Source organism: Neodiprion lecontei, chromosome 2, assembly GCF_021901455.1.
Source record: "Neodiprion lecontei isolate iyNeoLeco1 chromosome 2, iyNeoLeco1.1, whole genome shotgun sequence".
Classification (NCBI taxonomy): domain Eukaryota; kingdom Metazoa; phylum Arthropoda; class Insecta; order Hymenoptera; family Diprionidae; genus Neodiprion; species Neodiprion lecontei.
Window position 1 is genome coordinate 35,429,652 of NC_060261.1, and position 17,292 is coordinate 35,446,943.

Below are 17,292 nucleotides of genomic sequence, written 5' to 3' on the forward strand. Positions count from 1 at the left end.
AGCCTACTGGACTTCTTGTGAGTGAGTCAGTTCCCAAAGGAGTCCGCGAGAGGAGTGCTGGTCTAAATTCACTCGTGAAATTCACATTTCACCAACGTTATTAATCATGGCGTCAGCGAAGAGAAAGCAGGACGAAAAGAACTTGAAAATATTACGGGAGCTCGTTTCACAGCCAGGGAACAAAGAATGTTTCGATTGTCGACAAAGAGGCCCCACCTACGTAAATATGACAATCGGTTCCTTCGTCTGTACGTCATGTTCTGGCATGTTGTAAGTAGACTTGATTTAAAACTCCACAGTTTGCTGTCCCAACAAACATTACTCGAGTGCAATTTTAAATCCACTTACCTCTCTCGCCCCCGATTATAGCCTGTATGTTATCAATTCCCCTTCATTCTCATCTAATTTTTATTCGGACTAACCGTCGTGTGGGGAATCAGATGAGCTCTGTCAAATAATGTCAAAATAATTTCCCACGAGTTGTTAGTTTATCAGCTGATCTCTGATATCATTTCAGAAGAGGTTAGAAGAGAACGGAAACTACAAACTATCAGTTATCTCTCTCTCTCTCACCCACGTTATCTCTGCTGTGGATTCACATGCTTCCCTTGTCACAGGACTGAAATTTTCCTTATTTACTTATCACTGAATACCAAGATTTTTTCCCTTCTAAGAACTTTATCTACACAATTAAAAATTTCCAAGAGATTATTGCGCACTGAACTATTCATTGATTATGTTAAAAACAATTCATTTATACCATTAAGTGCTTGGCATGTTTTAATCAAAATCAGCAATCACTTCTTCAAAGAATTATACTTGTATGGTGTAAAAGTATCCAATCGTAAAACATTGCTCATTCTATTATTTCAATAACTCTACTTCAGTGAAAAAAGCCAGGAAACAGAATGGATACTCCAGTCGTAAAGCTAAATAAAATTCTTAATTACGTATTAATTTTTTCTCATTTTGTACACAAGTAAAATGATATAATGTTTTTCAGGAGAGGACTAACTCCACCCCACCGAGTAAAGTCAATTTCCATGGCGACATTTATACCTGAGGAAATTGAATATATTAAAGAACGAGGGAATGATTATTGTCGAAGAATTTGGCTTGGTTTGGCAGACCCACCAACTCCGAAAATCTTAGACATAAAAGATGAAGAGAAGATGAAAGATCTAATGATTTCAAAGTATGAACTGAAACGGTATTATTTAGATCCATCTATTCTGAAGAGGTCTCGAATTCACAAATCGCCAACGACCAGTGCAAAATCTAATGAAACGGCAATACCACGAGTTCCTCAACCAGGGACAACAACTCCAATCTCCTCACAAGCTCAGAAAACAAAAAAATCAGAACCTGTGAAGACGAAGGCATTTAATGTAGACTTTGGTGCAGACTTCAGTCAAGTTCCAGATCCGTTTTCAGCTGCTACACCCACTTTACAATTCAATCAACAATTCACACCTCAGCCGAGCTTTGCCAATTTTGATAATAATCCTGTCTTCAATTCTCCTAAAAGTGAGAACAAATTGTTACATTCCTAATTTTTTTTTTAATTTATATTTTCAGCAGTATTAATTGTAGTCCTTCTTTTAATTAGGTACGGACTCCTCATTCTCTTCTAACGAAGTGACAGGATCGTTTGCAAATTTCAATGGTATAACCAAACCACCATCGGAAGATCGTTATGCCGCTCTCAAAGATTTGGACTCTCTAATGAAGCAAACGCAATTGAAAGAGGAGCCGGTGATTCCGCCGACATCTGTATGGGACTCCAACAATATAACCAGTAAGTCAGCGTGAAGGATATCTAGTTTACCAATCCAACTACATTTAATTCTCATACATCTCTTTTGTAGATACGAATCAAATTTGGGGAGGCAATAACCAAACAACAAATGTAATTTCAAATCCGTTCACTAGCGAAAATGCTTGGCAGCCAACGGTAAATAGCGTAAATAATAATAACAATTCGCAACCCATGGACAATGCGTGCAATTCAGTCAATCCCTTCAGGACAATCCAATTCTCTTCAAATAATGGTAATGTATAACAGTATAGAAATCACATTTGTGTTTGACGATACCTAATACCTGACTCAGTTGTGCATTGATATATGATTTTTCAACAGTATCGTTTTATAGCAAGTAGATTTTTAATTTATTTCTTCGTAGCAGAGCAGCAATGGTTTGGAGTTGGATTACCTGGTAATGGTGACGTAGTTTCGTCTAGTCAGTTGATGACGCCGTTTTCGAGCAAAGCATGGCAACCAAAAGTGACTTCCTATCACGCAAATCCATTCATGGTAAGTTGGGTCATGAAAAATGACCGCCAATTCCATTTACAAACGATGAACTAACATCAAATTCTTAAACTTGATAAATTTTATTTTCAGGTGGGATCCGGAGTTGGCACGACAACAAGAAATACGAACAATCCTTTCTTATGATTATGCAAGCCTAAATTTATAATTACCTTACGAACAAATAATGCAAAACTAAAATACTTATAGTATCGAAAAAATTGTTTATATACATGACTTTGTTGGCAATTAGTGCCAACAACTTTACGTTTTAAGAGCACCAATCTCATTTATTCATATAACAAAAAAGTAAATGATACTTTTATTTATGAATATAATATACACGTTAAATAAAGATAATATTTGTTACTAATTATACAGATATATTATGGTTTTATGACGTAGTACCTTTTCACCCGTCCATCATTAACACAACCCAATGATAAATGTAAAGAGTGTGTTTGAAATGGTGATAATGATACTTGGAATACTTCGGAAGATGACGACAATAATGGGTGAAAGATGTGTGCACACTTAAATATGGTTTATTTACTTAAAAATGTTCTAATAAATACAAAATCACAAATGAACACTTAGTCTTTGTTTTAACTTAATCGGTATATTCCATATTGATAGATCTGGTTACTCGTCGTATGGTTTAATAATTATCATTCATTGATCGTTATACTTGCGTGCGCTAGAGTATGCATGGGTACGTTGGCATTCTCTACTAGTAGCATCATAGTCGACGCAACACCTTAGTACAATATTAATTAAATAGATAAAGAAGCATGGCGTCAACTAAATGAATGATCTCCCACCAGCTCGCTTAGCTGCCATTACTTTTACTAATATGTTGTAAAGTTGGAAGCTCCAACGTTCATTATTTATCATTAATTATATTACTTATGGTAATAAATTATTTAGTAATAAAAGACAAATAAGAGAAACACTAATATATGAGCTCACCAATTATGTTAGTCTCGTGTATAAATACTGCTTAACGTAATCATATCAATTGTTACGCTAGGCAGGTATTAGGTATTAAGATAATCCTACGTACAGAAAAACAATGCTGCATTATTTTAGTCTAGCAGCCATTGCTACTAGGATTCCCTTTCGGTAATGGACGAACTAAAAATAATTTCTCGCCTTGTCTGTTTGTATAGATCGGAGCTCGTTGGTAATGATCCACCAGTTGATCGAGAGTATGAAATTTCCGCTGCCCGATGCAATACAAAGCACCCTCCACGTGTACCCTGAAGTGTTTATTTCGTCCTGGTGCCTTGAGTGATACAGAGTAATCTCCCATCTACACACACCAATTTAAATATCAAACAGTATTGGAAAAAGTTCACTGATTACCTGAATATATTATATATTCATTACAAATCGAAAATTGCACATCCATAAATTAATATGAGCCACTATTTGAGTGAATTTGGTATTGGTGGATTTCATATAAATAAGACAAGTGAAAGGAATTTGATACAATTTGATATTTTAGCTATTGTCTTTGCTTTTCTGTAATGCCCATACAGTGAATACAAAAGTAACTCACGTTTGTTTCACTGTCTCTAATGAGGAAATCCCCATCTTGACCATGCTGATTTAGAAGAGTGTCGCACTGAGATCGAGTTATTCTTCCATAGTACCATGGCTTCCCAACAAGATGGGGTCTATCCCCTGAATCAGGCCTTCGTTCCAATGAGTCTCCAGCTCCAATTTCACTGGTTGTCATTCCTCGCTCACGGTAAGGTTGTGTCAAGTACTCACTTAGTTCTTGTAAGTAGTTGCGAGGAACCAAGCCAATTTGTCCCTGGCCATTTCTAGCCTTGTACCATTCAGGATCAGCTGGTGGACGATCAAGGATTTCTAAACGATCTCCTTTCTCAAAGGATAACTCCTGATCATTGTTGGAAGAAAATGAATAGAGAGCCACAACAATATCCAACACATTTTCTGCCATTGCATAAGTGTGCAACGTATCATCTGCATCTCCTTCTTCTTGAGTATAATTTGAAGGAAACCAACCGGCCTGAGTGCCACTCTGTCCTCTCCACCAGCCGTCATTACTCTTCTCAAGTATGAGAATCCGCGTTCCTTTCACCAATGACAATTCATCTGCCTGCTGCGCTTGATAATTATATTTTACAACTGCTGTTCCAATTGCTTCACTCGGATCTGCGGGTAATCTTCGAGCCATGGTTGGCGACTCGACCGCTCTTGAGGGTGAGTTACTCGATGGTAACGTTTTTGATCCTGAACCTTTCTTGACTTTTTTTTTGATACTGTCAAACAGAGATGGCTTTTCCTTCTTGACGTAATTACTTGGAACATACCCAGCTTGACCCCTGGCACTCTGGACTCTCCACCAATGTTTGGAGTCGTCGAGCAATAAGTATCGTTCATTTTTACGAAGATCCAATTCTTGGGCTCCTTGTCCCCCATAATCGTACTTGGCGACGACGTAGCACACGTCGTCCTGACTGGTCTTGCCTGTAGGAATGAAATCCAATTACACTTCACTCAATTGATGGCATACTGCTTCTGCTAAAAGCTACTCCTTGGTTAAAAGCATAATTGAATATAATAGGACCAAACTTCTCGTGATAAAATGGAATGTTTAATTCGAATTGAATAATAATTGGTAATAGATTGCTTTATTAATTACAATTGTAAACAACATATACAAACAATATATCTAAGCACTAAAGAAGCTCACTTTTTATGATTTTTTTTTTCTTTCATTCTATGTTCCGAAATAACAATATTCAAAAGTAAACAAACAACAAAGAGAAAACGTATTCAATCTCAAAAATGTAGTAAATAATCAAAAGAATATACGGGCTACATCGAAAAGCAACAAGCAAACAATTGTAAGACGTACCATGCTTCATGGCTGCCATGTGCGAATATAGAGATATGTACGTCGAAGAGTGGCACGTGTTATCGGCTACTCACGTACTACGTGAATGAATCTTAAGCCTGCTTGTGTTGTGTCGGCAGGGTCAGTGGAGCAGGCATTCATTCTTTAGCTTTTTTTTGTTTTTTATTGTTGGCACACCCTCTGATTTCTTGGTTCAGGGTCCATCGTTCGCAAAGGTAGATTAAGCAAGTGTATTGCCAACACTTTAAGGAAAACAAAATAATCAGCCATTAATTATACCAAGTAATTGAAATAAATAATAGTTGCTGAAAACTTAAATAAAGAGGCACGTCCAAGTACCAGGCGGCATATGTTTGTCTTTGAATTTAATATGTTGTGGTCGTGAATAAGGGGTAACATTTTACAGACCACTACAGTACCAGAGTTGCGAATGAAATGTATGACAAGAATGGGTTGTACATGAAAGATTTGCTCTACAGCTATCTTAATAGCTCAATATATCTCTACAATAAGTTTAGCTACATAATAATACATTTCCGCTAGCATTGACCAATACTTTATAATGCGCTACAAGAAGAGCCTTTACTTAAAAATCATATTGTAATACAGATAACGAGTATCCACATTATTGATGCACTTATAACATGTTGAAAATTAATCATGCAAAATGTCAGCTGACCAATGTTAAAGATACCAACGAGTTGAGCTTAATGACTAATCGTTGAACACTTGAAAGTTAAAATGGAAGCAGAGACAATTCATATAATATTACTTTCAGAAATTACAATAAGATAGGGATTTACAAACATAGATAGCCTCAAAAATTATCTTTGAGTGATTAATTCCACAGCTACATTGCAGAGGATGAAATAAAGAATACGTTCAAAAAACTTGAAGCAGTTACAATTCTAGTCTTTCAATGCTAGAGTTTTAGAGGTATTCGATTGTTAGTTCTTACCAATTTTTAAACTTGACATATTCCTGCATAAAACTTCAGTAATCTTTTGGTGATTCGATATATAAGGAGCTGCTCAGTTCTGTCCAATTCCTGTCTCTCCTTAACTTTCAACTCTGAGTATAATATCCTGCAGGATAATACAGCTTGTTACCCCCACCCCGAACTCTGTAGCCATGAACAGAGGAGTACGTAGTGTAATGAAGCAAAGGAGAGAGGGCCAGGGGGGAAAGGGAAAAACGAACGGACGGGCAGACTACGGGGAAAGGAATAAGGGATGGACCCTACAGGGCTTGAAGAAAATTCATCCACCGCGCGGTAGTAATCACCAATGTCGTATGTGTACGTCCTCAACGTATCGTCGTCTAACGAAATCGCACTTCGTTCGAAGTTCGAATACCCTGGACCGGGTCCACTATCGACTCTCGTTACTGACTAGAGGCTCTCCGTCGAAAGTGTCCTTATATTTTCAATTAATCCTACTCGTGTTCGTCGGTACGACCCCTCCCACAAAAAGACAGACCCACCCTTAAAACCGGAGACGCCGATTAAAGGCAGACTAAACGCAGAGACTACAGGCCCTCGAAAATTCTACAACTACCATTTTCAAACAGCGCCATCGTGCTCACAATTCGGAAACCAATTTCTGTCAATCGTAGTGACTAGCTAGACGCAAGGCTTTGGTAAAATGATTACAGTTGTTTGTCTACTGTCCTAACACACGCGGAGCCATAAGTGGTCACAGCGCAAATCCTGGAAATTTTCAAACAGCGCAATGAAAAATCGCGTCATTACTTTTAAATTAGTGAATCGTAGTAATCGGTTTAGCGTTAACTTGCAAAGACGATATTTTTTGTCAAACAATTATCGCAAACCTATAAGATCGGTGTTCAATAGGGTTTCAGAGGAGAATATAATATTATCACTTTCTGTCCGGAGGCTTGCCCAAGTAGCATTTTCTGTAGCATCCGATGATGCAAGACCGCGTTCGGTAGCACTTGACAGCAACATTTGGCATGATTGTTGCATACTGCTGCAGCGCGGCTGTTCACTGATTACTTCAATTTTTCATATGCAGGTGGCGATTCAACGGTTCTTTTACCTTTCTCGGGAGTGCACGAACTGTAATGTGATTTTCAAATAACCTGCATTGATGCATGAATGAATCATAGACATTGTCTATGGAATGAATACATCAATACAGCACCGTAGTGTGGTAGCGCACATGTTCAAGTCTTCCCACAACTGCGGAAACAGTCAGATAGTGGTCTGCCGGCAGAGCTCTGATAAATAATCTAATGATAATATATCAGTCAGAGAGTATCAGTGCGGCAGAATCTAGCCTGCGCGTATGTGACGGTCACAATATGAACTTGCGACTGAAAGCTACCTGGCCCAGGTAGAATTTGCTGTAGCATATCCGATCATGTAAAACCATAATTGGCTGCAATTTGCGGTAGAATTAGTCATGATTGATGCATGCTGGTGCAACATGAGTCGAATTTACGGCAGGATTGAGCATAATCGTTGTATGCGATGCAGCGTGTCAATCGACCGACATGCACGGGTTTTCTCACTGATTACTTGGACTCTTCTTGCGGAAATAGACAGATAGTGGTTTGCCGGCAGGCAAGGATACTAAACTACATTAGCCGGTAAAGTCATGCACGCGCGCATGTGACGGTCACAACACGAACTTTTGAGATAATGCTACCCTGGGTAGGCTGCCAATCGTGAAAGTACCGCTCTCTGCGCCTAGATGGCTTAGAGATTCTCATTGCCGTGATATTTTGTAGCGACGGGAAGACTAGGGGTGGGTGGAGGCTAGCTGCGCAGCTGTCACCGATCAATCATGCACTCTGTGTGCGGTAGTACGTGATTCTGTCGTATCGTTGTGTTATTGGTGTCCGGATCACGGTTGTGTTTCGATCGACTTTAAGCTTTGCGCGAGTTCCATTACCCCACTTAATCACCAAGCGAATTGGGTGAGTTTCGAGAATTGCAGAATAAATTGACTTGTATATTTATTGTGCTGACGACGAGAAGAGTTAAATAACTTCACCGAAAGTTTTACATCGAGATGACGATAATCACTAAAGCCATCACTGAGAAGAAAGCTGCGGACATAGTGGAGCTACCATTGGTTGTGGACGAGATACCTCCAGTTAGTATTATAAATATCAAACTTTTATCATTTTTTCTTATATTTACGTTCAAAAAGTATCCAATCGTACTTTTCCATCATTAAGAATTGGTATGTGAATTCATATTTTTTACAAACGGCGCGTTCATTCGAGAAAATCATAAACCGTAGATTGCTGCGTATTTACGTCATTAAAGTCTTATCACTTGTGGAACAGTCAAACAAATAGTCAAGCCTGCTGATCTTATCTCAAGTTGTAGTCTGAAATTCCTCATATGATACTGTCATTGTACCTGTAATGACATTACAGTCGTTGACTTGTCAATATTTTACTCCGAAGAGAATTAACAACAAACAAAGATTCACTGTGCAACCACAAACCACAGTACAGAATTACTCTGTAGTGGTCATCAACTCAACTGTCAGGAAATATGAGCTTATTGAAATAAATTATATGATTAACAGATAGGAAGCATCACTTTAATCCACGCCGATATTTCATTAACTTTATAATTCATTGCTTTTCAATTTGTATCACTTGTTCAATGGCTCAAAATAATTAAAAAATATTAATGCTAAGAAAATGTTGATTAAATGGTGAAAAAATTGTTGATATTTCTCAAAAGCCGGGGGACGTTAAGGATGATCCAGAGGGTCAATATGCTACACTTCCTCGACCTACACGATACGTTTTGCGTTGTCGTCAAAGAGCACAGAGACTGAATTCACTGACAACGCTGTGCTTGTTTCTCACTGCTCTTCTTGTTATGAGCATTGGAGTAATCGGTGGTGTCTACATATACAAGCAATATGCAAGAGTTCAAATGCACAGATTCCGTGGATGGTGTGACATTCCATATTATGAATCTAACAAAGCACCTTACCTGAAAGATGCTTTGGATAATTCTCAATCTTTGGTCTCTGACCCTAACAATATGGAGGAGGATGCTGCTATTTTTGCTGAAAAAACCATGGAGCTCCAAAACGACATAAAAAACTACTTGACAGAAAGACTGGAAATCGATCTTGAAAACGAAGATTACGAGAAGATCGATGTCCCCATTCTACGTGGTGGCCGTCAAGGACGATATATTCATGACTTTAACACAGTAACCATCCTTTTCTCAGTTATTACAATTTATGCATTTCAAAACTTACATAATGAATGGCTTATTTTCAGAACAAAACAGGAATTATTGATGTGGACGGTAACCGCTGCTTTGTTATGCCGTTGAATCGTGAGCGAGTTCTACCTCCACGAAGTTTGTACGATCTTGTGAACAAAATGTACAGAGGTAATTTGAATACTTCTCATATTCTGTTTTTACTTCAGTTGTTGATCATGCTTCATGTCTATGTTTATCTCTTATTTAATTTAGGATACTACGAAGTTGACACTGAAGTTGTTCGTGAAACAATGAAAGTTGTTACTCCTCGTATAACCGATCTGTCTGGCTTAGGACCTTATATAGCTCGAGAATGCCGTAACATGCCAACATACAGATTAGAGAAAGTTGTTCACAGTGGTATGTACCAAAACACTTCAATTATTTGATAAACCCCACTCTGCGAACAGTATCAGTCAGCCTACTTCTCTGTGAAATTGCAGTTGACAAAAGGAGCGTGAAGGATGCACCTTTTGTCCAGTTCTCAGGAAAAGATGTATGGGAACTGGCTATCGAAAATATGGATGAAATTATGGCATATGAAGAAAATTCAATTAAATAGAATATAAGATATCTCATGTAAGATTACTCCTCGCTAGATTAAACAGCAATAGTTTAGTGTTAATTCGAAGTTAAATACATGTTATGATGCAGGATTATACAGTATGCACTCTTTACATTACTATGATTATAATTATTCGTATGATTGATGCTATATTTGGAATTATCTATGCTCTTCCCTTTTTATTCGGTTCTGGGGATTATATATCAATGATTATGCATATCTAGTTTTTTGTTTGGTATACAAGACTGCAGAGTAGCATGCCAGTACAGTATATATATTATATATATATGTTATATATATACTGTTCTGCAGTTGTGTGTGTGTATATATATATATATATATATATATATATATGAATATGTCTATAATTAATTCTTTCTTTGATCCAATTGCAGTTTTTAAACATGAATCTTGATGGACATATTGTTCTATTTTGACAAAAAAGCTTAACCACATACGTAAAAATGATTATATATTTCAAAGTTTATTACCTATGTAGCAAATAGCTGTTGACGTATGAAATGCAACAGCCACCAGTTTTGTATTTGCGATACAATACTCCGTATAATCACCAACGCGTAATTTTCGTATGTATGTCATTTATCCTAACTAAGATCCAAGGCATAACAAATTTCTGGCGAATAAAAAAATTTGAACCATTGTTACTTTTGCCTTCAAGTGCGGAATATAAATTAAATACGACTGGTTTGTAATATTATACGTGCCATTGACATTATGATTAAAATAAAACCATTATTGCTCTTACTACTTAGCGGTATTCAGTATTACACATGAATATTGAAAATATACATTAATTTTGACTTTTCTTTTTTACGCTGCATCTGTAAAAGTAAAGTTTATACCGGATATGACTGCAATGTCTAGCTTCTTGTCAGCTAATGACATTAGTCTTACAGAAACCGACATTTATAAATAAGGTACTGCTTCCACAAAGTTGGAGAAAAACACGTTTTATTCATTGTCAGTAATATCAGAAATTTTAGAAGCTGCGAATACACACGTTTTATTTCGTGTATTAAACATTACCATTCTAGTCCTCCCGAGTTGTACATTTCGTTTAGAGATCAATTGATGTATTTATTGATTGATTAATAATTTACTCAAATAACTAAATTACTTAGACGTCAAGTAACACTACTGTGAGCTGAATCTGCAATCGCCTTTTGACGTAAAGTATATAATTTCTTCACCCATTTGTCGAATCTGACCTCATTGTCACACATTATCTGCAAGAAACAGTAATATCTTATTAATCTGTGACCTTCAAAATACGTTTATTGTACGTTAAGATCATCTTATTTATCAATTTACCGATGTGTGAAAAATATTGTTCGATGAATCAGTCAGCATAACAATGGTTGGGAGTTTTATGGTATCTGCTGTAATATCGATAACAATATTGCTTGATTTGGTCTGTCTACTTTGAACTGACGAGGAGAACTGCTTAGGTACAAATTTATCTGAATTTATTTCATCCAGTATAGCTTCCTTGATCCTTGGCTCAATTGGGAAATCATCTAAAACATTTTATGACTTAATAAAAGCGGATCTATGCCAAACGAGAATTAATCCAAAATATGCTCAACAAAATTTTTAGTTACCCGGTGTATCAGTTCTCATTATACCTTTAACAGCCAACGGCTGTAATTTTTCCGCGCCAACAGACTTCACATTTGACTGAGAACTACTGGAGCGACTAGTCGATGCCTCCCTTGATACAGATCGTATTTTTTTTTTGATTCTATCAGGTGAATAAGATTTAGATCTCCTGGGCTGATAACGTCGCCGGTCTCTATCCCTAGAGCTTGCTCTTGACAACTTGTAGGATTTTGACGATCTTTCCTTGTCTCTGCTCCGGGAGCGAGAGCGGTGACGTCGCTTACCCTTCACATGCTTGGACTTTTTGCGATAAGATGAACTGTCGCTAGAACTTGAACTCGTGGACCTGAAGGCATACATTAGTATAGCATATTATCAGAAAGAAAATTAATAATAAGGTACAGATATATGTCAATTCTCACGTTTCTCAAATACCAAAATAGTAATAGTTACGCCAATGCCAAGACGAATAAATATATACCTGGATCTTGCGTGATGCTTTCTATGATGCCTACTGCTTCTATCCGTATCCGAATCACTCGAATATTTAGCCATTAGGTGAAACTATGGTAATTGCTGATACAAAACTCCAACAGCCCACGCTCGCGTTTTCCGTGTGTCCCCAACCAGAAAACACCAGAGATTTATCGGCCACTGACACAAGATAAGATTTTCAACTTAAGTTTCGATGGTCATGATAATAAACGCATATCGGTCACCATAGTTGATGGTTGGGAATGAGTTTACAATGCCAAATGTTGTTAGACGTTACACCGTGATTACATGTTGAAAGAAGATAAGGTGTGTTCTTGCGCAGCTATGTCCGTGCGTCCCGTACCCATTGAAGGTCATCTTCAATTTTTAACCAATCGTATTCGAGATCATTTAGCGCACATTTTCAAGCAGACAACATAACATATAGCGTTTTCCACTGGTTGCACTGATTGTGAGTGTGAACTGAGAGCGCACTAGTGGTAGACTCGTATTTCCAGCGTGTTCCACTGGCAGCTCGGGTGCGTGAATTTAGCACTGACTGCGTAAAATATTGCACTGATATCGGGAGTCGGTGTCAAAGCAGTGCAATTATGGTTGCCGATCGTGAAAGAGTCGAAGTAGATCTAATTTCATCTTCGTCTAGCAGTGATGATGCTTGCTGGAGCCGAACGATAGAGGAGAAATTCCCAAAATTTTAAATTTCATAGGAGTAATCCACAGCATGTCCGATGTCGAAGTATGGATACACATTTTTTCAGCTTCTAGAGGTTAACTGCTAGGTATATTTCAGGAGATTGGGACAACTTGACTTGCTGCTTATTAATTTTTATCTTTTCAGCGGAATTGTCAATTTTTTTGCCATTGTATGCTTGTGTCTAACATTTGTGACATTTATTTTCAAACAAAAAATTACCGATACGTTTGTTCAATTGGCTTCTTTATCACTTGCTTGAAAAACTGACAGTCGCGCAGTCGGTCAAGTAACATCACATTATTTCTGATTTAGGAGAAATTATGATCTAGTCTGCCTTTATACGTTTTACGACGTGTTCCACTCAGAAGGTTGACCCCGATGCCGGGCGACGCATGCACGGAACGAGTGCCCCCTGTTCGAGCCAGTGCGCACTCAGTGCAACCAGTGGAAAACGCTAATAGTGTTTCCGTGGCAGCGTACGCAATATACGTAGCGTTGGTTGGCTGTAAACGTTGACCAAAGATACATAAAACTGCTAGCTTTATGGGGCTTTTCGTAATCGAAAATGGCAAACATGAATTCATCGTCGACCAGCGCTCTCTGCGTCCTCTCCTATACGCGCACTCAATCCGGTAAGCGGCCAGTAAGTAGAGGCGACACGAATGCAATTTCCGTTCATATGTTTAATACTTAATTCGTACCGTTAGCTGAAGATAATATGTATGTACCTTCAGTCAACGCTCATATCTTTATTCCGAAAGAAGATGCAGCGGATGTATAAAATAATTTCTTAACTGACGTCAGTTTTTATTGACAATGAGTTAAATTTACGCAAGAAGAAAATTGTAATTTGAAGAATGAATTCGATCCGTGACAATAAGTTCACTTATGCTCGTTTCCACACCACCGCAAGCGGTAGAGCACCCGGCGTGTTTTTTTTTACGTGGTATCCCCAGTAAGCCTACTCCACGGAGAATACTTGCAAGATCGATCTTACTTTCTTAGAAAAATTTCAGATGACTTTTTTTCACGTGTTAATTTTAGTGAATTGTTTTTCCCAATCAATTAGTATTCGCGTATATTCGCAGTTTGTTCGAAATTTTTCAGTTCATATAACCTACTGACTATTTATTATCGATGAAAGATTACTGTTTTAATTGTGAATAAAAAATGGTTGTTTTGATTATGGATGAAGGGTGATTGTTTTTATCTTATAGACGAACGGCGATTGACTTTGGAATTTTTCGCGCACGGGTTTTTTGTTTTTTTGTTGTTATGAGGTATGAGATAATCCCTAAAATGGAAAACCTGGTGGATACGCAAAACAATCGACAACTAAACCAAGATCGAAAACACGAATCGCTGTAAGACGTTGGCATTTACCTAGCAGAAGACGATGCAGAAATCTTCGAAGAAATGGAAACAAATCGACGTAGAATAAGCACAATCACCAAAATACGACAGAGCTGTATAATTCTACAGTGAAATACAAATCGAACATGGCTTATGAGCGACTCGGGAAAAAACTGACACTAAAACCATCACAATAAAAGACTGTAAAACCACTAAAAAAAAATCTACAGCTGAATAAATTTTACCACATTTTGTGATCGTGACGAGTCTGAACTACATCGCTAAATCTATGTATCGGTAAAAAAAAGATGACTGACCTAAGCCTAAAAATGAAACGTTAATTTTTCGGTATAGTCAAGATAACTCAGTTACCTGAAACTGACGAAAACATAATGAGTGACATATGTCGATAGAAACAAAAATATACGTAGCTTGGATACGTAAAAAATATAATTAACGAAAAACCGAGACAAATTAATTAGTTGAAACAGACAAAAGATTTGGTTAGCTGACACAGTCAAAAAGTTTGGTTAGCTAAAAGACACAGAAAGTTTAACTAACTGAAACAAACAAAAGGTTTGATTGGCTGAAACAGATAAAAAGTTTAATTAGCTGAAACAGACAAAAGGTTTGATTAGCTGAAATAGCCGGAGGGTTCGATTAGCTGAAACAGATAAAAGGTTTGATTAGCTGAAACAGATAAAAAGTTTGATCAGCTTAGACAAAAGGTTTGATTAGCTGAAAAGGACTAAAAGTTTGATTAACTGAAATGGACGGAGAATTCGATTAGCTGAAACAGATAAAAGGTTTTTATTAGCTGAAATAGATGGAGGGTTCGATGAGCTGAAACAGACAAAAGGTTTGATTAGCTGAAAACGACAAAAAGTTTGATTAACTGAAATAGACGGAGAGTTCGATTAGCTGTAACAGATAAAAGGTTTGATTAGCTGAAATAGATGGAGGGTTCGATTAGCTGAAACAGACAAAAAGTATGATTAGCTGAAATAGATGGAGGGTTCGATTAGCTGAAACAGACGAAAGGTTTGATTAGCTGAAAAGGACTAAAAGTTTGATTAACTGAAATGGACGGAGAATTCGATTAGCTGGAACAGATAAAAGGTTTTTATTAGCTGAAATAGATGGAGGGTTCGACGAGCTGAAACAGACAAAAGGTTTGATTAGCTGAAAACGACAAAAAGTTTGATTAACTGAAATAGACGGAGAGTTCGATTAGCTGAAACAGATAAAAGGTTTGATTAGCTGAAATAGATGGAGGGTTCGATTAGCTGAAACAGACGAAAGGTTTGATTAGCTGAAAAGGACAAAAAGTTTGATTAACTGAAATAGACGGAGAGTTCGATTAGCTGAAACAGATAAAAGGTTTGATTAGCTGAAATAGATGGAGGGTTCGATTAGCTGAAACAGACGAAAGGTTTGATTAGCTGAAACAGACAAAAGGTTTGATTAGCTGAAACAGACAAAAGGTTTGATTAGCTGAAAAGGACAAAAAGTTTGATTCACTGAAATAGACGGAGAGTTCGATTAGCTGAAACAGATAAAAGGTGATTTTCCACTATTACTATCCACTTTGTTCCTGCGCGTTGAGCACTAGTTTCCGAATGCCGCGCTTTCTCTCATAACTGAAAGGTATCAAGTCCACGCGCAAAAGGCGGCGTGGAACTTGAAAACTTTATTATTCGTAAAAAAATTGACCGGAGAGCTGAAATATCAGCACATCGAGCGTGCGTAACTCTGTTATATACTGTTTGCAAAATCGACGCGTAAAAAAACCCGTCCGATTCCCGTTATTAATTTACGCGCAAAAGGCTGCGGCCAATTCTCATGATTAATCTACGCGCAAAAGGGCGCGAAAGATTAATCTTTAAAAAAATTTGTATCATCTGGGACTTGTCCCAAAAATTCTGTAGAAACCCAATCCACATTTGCATCTTTCTGAATTAGATACATTGCTATGCGGATTGTTGTTCTCAGATTACAAATCGAATCAAAATCGGGAGGGAGGTTGGAGGGCAAGCATTATTTTGTGGCGTGACGGTCGGCGGTCCTCTTCGACGCGAAGTCTTCGAGCTCAGCATCTCTTCCCATCTAGCGTACCACGGAACGCGATAGATGGTCCAGAGATACGTTTTGCCCATGCAGACGATCACAGAGATTAATTGAATGGTATGATGATCGGTAATGACGAAATAATTGAATTGAATAACGGTTGAAAAATGGTTGCGGAATGACAAGAAATGGGAAATTCAATCTCGTTCATATTCAAATTCTTACAAATTGTCGAGAGACTCGAATACGGAGTCTTTCGGGAAAAAAATTTCTGTGATCGTTCTACGCTGTGGATTACAAAAGTTAGTAACATCACGGTACATCGCGACCTTCCTACCCTTGTCTGTTTCCCAACGGAACCACCCAACGGAAAAGACACACACACATGCATAAACTCCGCGACGGATCCCAAACGTCCACCTACCTACCCGGTTACCTATATTCGATCTAAACGACTCTTCATTTTTTCCAACACACATCATTCTTCATCATTTGCGCCGTGGTCACTGACTTACATTTCGTTGATTACCTGTTGGGAGCAAAATGTTTTTGTATCATAGTCTGCCTACTCAGAATACAGTATCACGGTTTATCCCGCCAACCATAATATTGTATGTATTATGTTAGTAAATAATGGCAGACTATCGGTACATAAACTTTTGTAAAATTGATTAAAAACATCCTGTATGTCAATTAGCATTTTTCTAAGCGAGCTAAGCCTGCAGTTGATCAATACTTGTTGGCTGTTAAAAGATTGAAAATGATATATAATATAAGATGCAATTTGATTACGTTACGTTATGTCAGACTTTGAAATTTTATCGATTTAACAATAATGTGAATAAATAAATATGTTCAAACCTCAGGTGAACCCACCACTTAAACGACATCATCGGTAAATTCAAACGTAGATTATTGCATCAGTTGCGAAACACAATTCGATCTCGCGAGTGTCGAGTAAGCGATGGTTACCTGTCGCGATGCTCATTCCACTTTTAGCAACGTGAAAAATGTCCTACTTTAAGTAATTAAA

General features: G+C 37.6%; 4 protein-coding genes across 7 annotated transcripts; 2 read left to right on the top strand and 2 right to left on the bottom strand.

The window, feature by feature from the left end:
• LOC107221254 (arf-GAP domain and FG repeat-containing protein 1) lies at window positions 1-2,542 on the top strand. Of its 3 annotated transcripts, none has more exons than XM_015660176.2 (6): window positions 6-270; window positions 1,004-1,527; window positions 1,610-1,798; window positions 1,869-2,051; window positions 2,184-2,314; window positions 2,405-2,542. In XM_015660176.2, the coding sequence occupies exons 1-6, from the start codon at window positions 107-109 to the stop codon at window positions 2,456-2,458; spliced, it is 1,245 nt and encodes a 414-aa protein (XP_015515662.1). In that variant the 5' UTR covers window positions 6-106; the 3' UTR covers window positions 2,459-2,542. The 3 variants fall into 3 exon arrangements, with proteins under 3 accessions (XP_046588205.1, XP_015515662.1, XP_015515663.1); XM_015660177.2 differs by having other exon boundaries at window positions 7-270; window positions 2,187-2,314; XM_046732249.1 differs by lacking the exon at window positions 2,405-2,542 and having other exon boundaries at window positions 1-270; window positions 2,141-2,281.
• On the bottom strand, window positions 2,409-6,749 carry LOC107221250 (cytoplasmic protein NCK1). The gene is made up of 4 exons (XM_015660171.2): window positions 6,160-6,749; window positions 5,202-5,443; window positions 3,873-4,810; window positions 2,409-3,623 (listed from the first exon to the last, which is right to left on the bottom strand). The coding sequence occupies exons 2-4, from the start codon at window positions 5,218-5,220 to the stop codon at window positions 3,402-3,404; spliced, it is 1,179 nt and encodes a 392-aa protein (XP_015515657.1). The 5' UTR covers window positions 5,221-5,443; window positions 6,160-6,749; the 3' UTR covers window positions 2,409-3,401.
• A 1,244-nt stretch (window positions 6,750-7,993) lies between these two features.
• LOC107221251 (integral membrane protein 2C) lies at window positions 7,994-10,795 on the top strand. Its single transcript, XM_015660172.2, has 5 exons — window positions 7,994-8,320; window positions 8,926-9,408; window positions 9,480-9,594; window positions 9,679-9,825; window positions 9,909-10,795. Exons 1-5 carry the CDS (start codon window positions 8,237-8,239, stop codon window positions 10,025-10,027), a joined length of 948 nt encoding a protein of 315 aa, XP_015515658.1. The 5' UTR covers window positions 7,994-8,236; the 3' UTR covers window positions 10,028-10,795.
• Window positions 10,796-10,985: 190 nt separating this feature from the next.
• On the bottom strand, window positions 10,986-12,510 carry LOC107221253 (serine/Arginine-related protein 53). 2 transcript variants are annotated; one of them, XM_015660174.2, is made up of 4 exons: window positions 12,132-12,510; window positions 11,653-11,996; window positions 11,363-11,568; window positions 10,986-11,277 (listed from the first exon to the last, which is right to left on the bottom strand). In XM_015660174.2, exons 1-4 carry the CDS (start codon window positions 12,203-12,205, stop codon window positions 11,176-11,178), a joined length of 726 nt encoding a protein of 241 aa, XP_015515660.1. In that variant the 5' UTR covers window positions 12,206-12,510; the 3' UTR covers window positions 10,986-11,175. The 2 variants fall into 2 exon arrangements, with proteins under 2 accessions (XP_015515660.1, XP_015515661.1); XM_015660175.2 differs by having other exon boundaries at window positions 11,677-11,996; window positions 12,132-12,507.
• Between the last annotated feature and the right edge of the window lie 4,782 nt (window positions 12,511-17,292).

What these genes read in the sequence shown, in the direction of transcription:
- LOC107221250 (XM_015660171.2), bottom strand. An exon ending in TTAGAGACAGTGAAACAAAC is followed by an intron (nt 3,624 to 3,872) that starts GTGAGTTACTTT and finishes TGGTGTGTGTAG; the next exon opens with ATGGGAGATTACTCTGTATC.
- LOC107221251 (XM_015660172.2), top strand. Translation starts at nt 8,237, where the DNA reads ATGACGATAATCACTAAAGCCATCACTGAGAAGAAAGCTGCGGACATA. An exon ending in TTGTGGACGAGATACCTCCA is followed by an intron (nt 8,321 to 8,925) that starts GTTAGTATTATA and finishes ATTTCTCAAAAG; the next exon opens with CCGGGGGACGTTAAGGATGA. An exon ending in ATATTCATGACTTTAACACA is followed by an intron (nt 9,409 to 9,479) that starts GTAACCATCCTT and finishes GCTTATTTTCAG; the next exon opens with AACAAAACAGGAATTATTGA.
- LOC107221253 (XM_015660174.2), bottom strand. Translation starts at nt 12,205, where the DNA reads ATGGCTAAATATTCGAGTGATTCGGATACGGATAGAAGCAGTAGGCAT. An exon ending in AAGCATCACGCAAGATCCAG is followed by an intron (nt 11,997 to 12,131) that starts GTATATATTTAT and finishes GTATGCCTTCAG; the next exon opens with GTCCACGAGTTCAAGTTCTA. An exon ending in AATGAGAACTGATACACCGG is followed by an intron (nt 11,569 to 11,652) that starts GTAACTAAAAAT and finishes AAAATGTTTTAG; the next exon opens with ATGATTTCCCAATTGAGCCA.
- LOC107221254 (XM_015660176.2), top strand. Translation starts at nt 107, where the DNA reads ATGGCGTCAGCGAAGAGAAAGCAGGACGAAAAGAACTTGAAAATATTA. An exon ending in ACGTCATGTTCTGGCATGTT is followed by an intron (nt 271 to 1,003) that starts GTAAGTAGACTT and finishes AATGTTTTTCAG; the next exon opens with GAGAGGACTAACTCCACCCC. An exon ending in GGACTCCAACAATATAACCA is followed by an intron (nt 1,799 to 1,868) that starts GTAAGTCAGCGT and finishes TCTCTTTTGTAG; the next exon opens with ATACGAATCAAATTTGGGGA.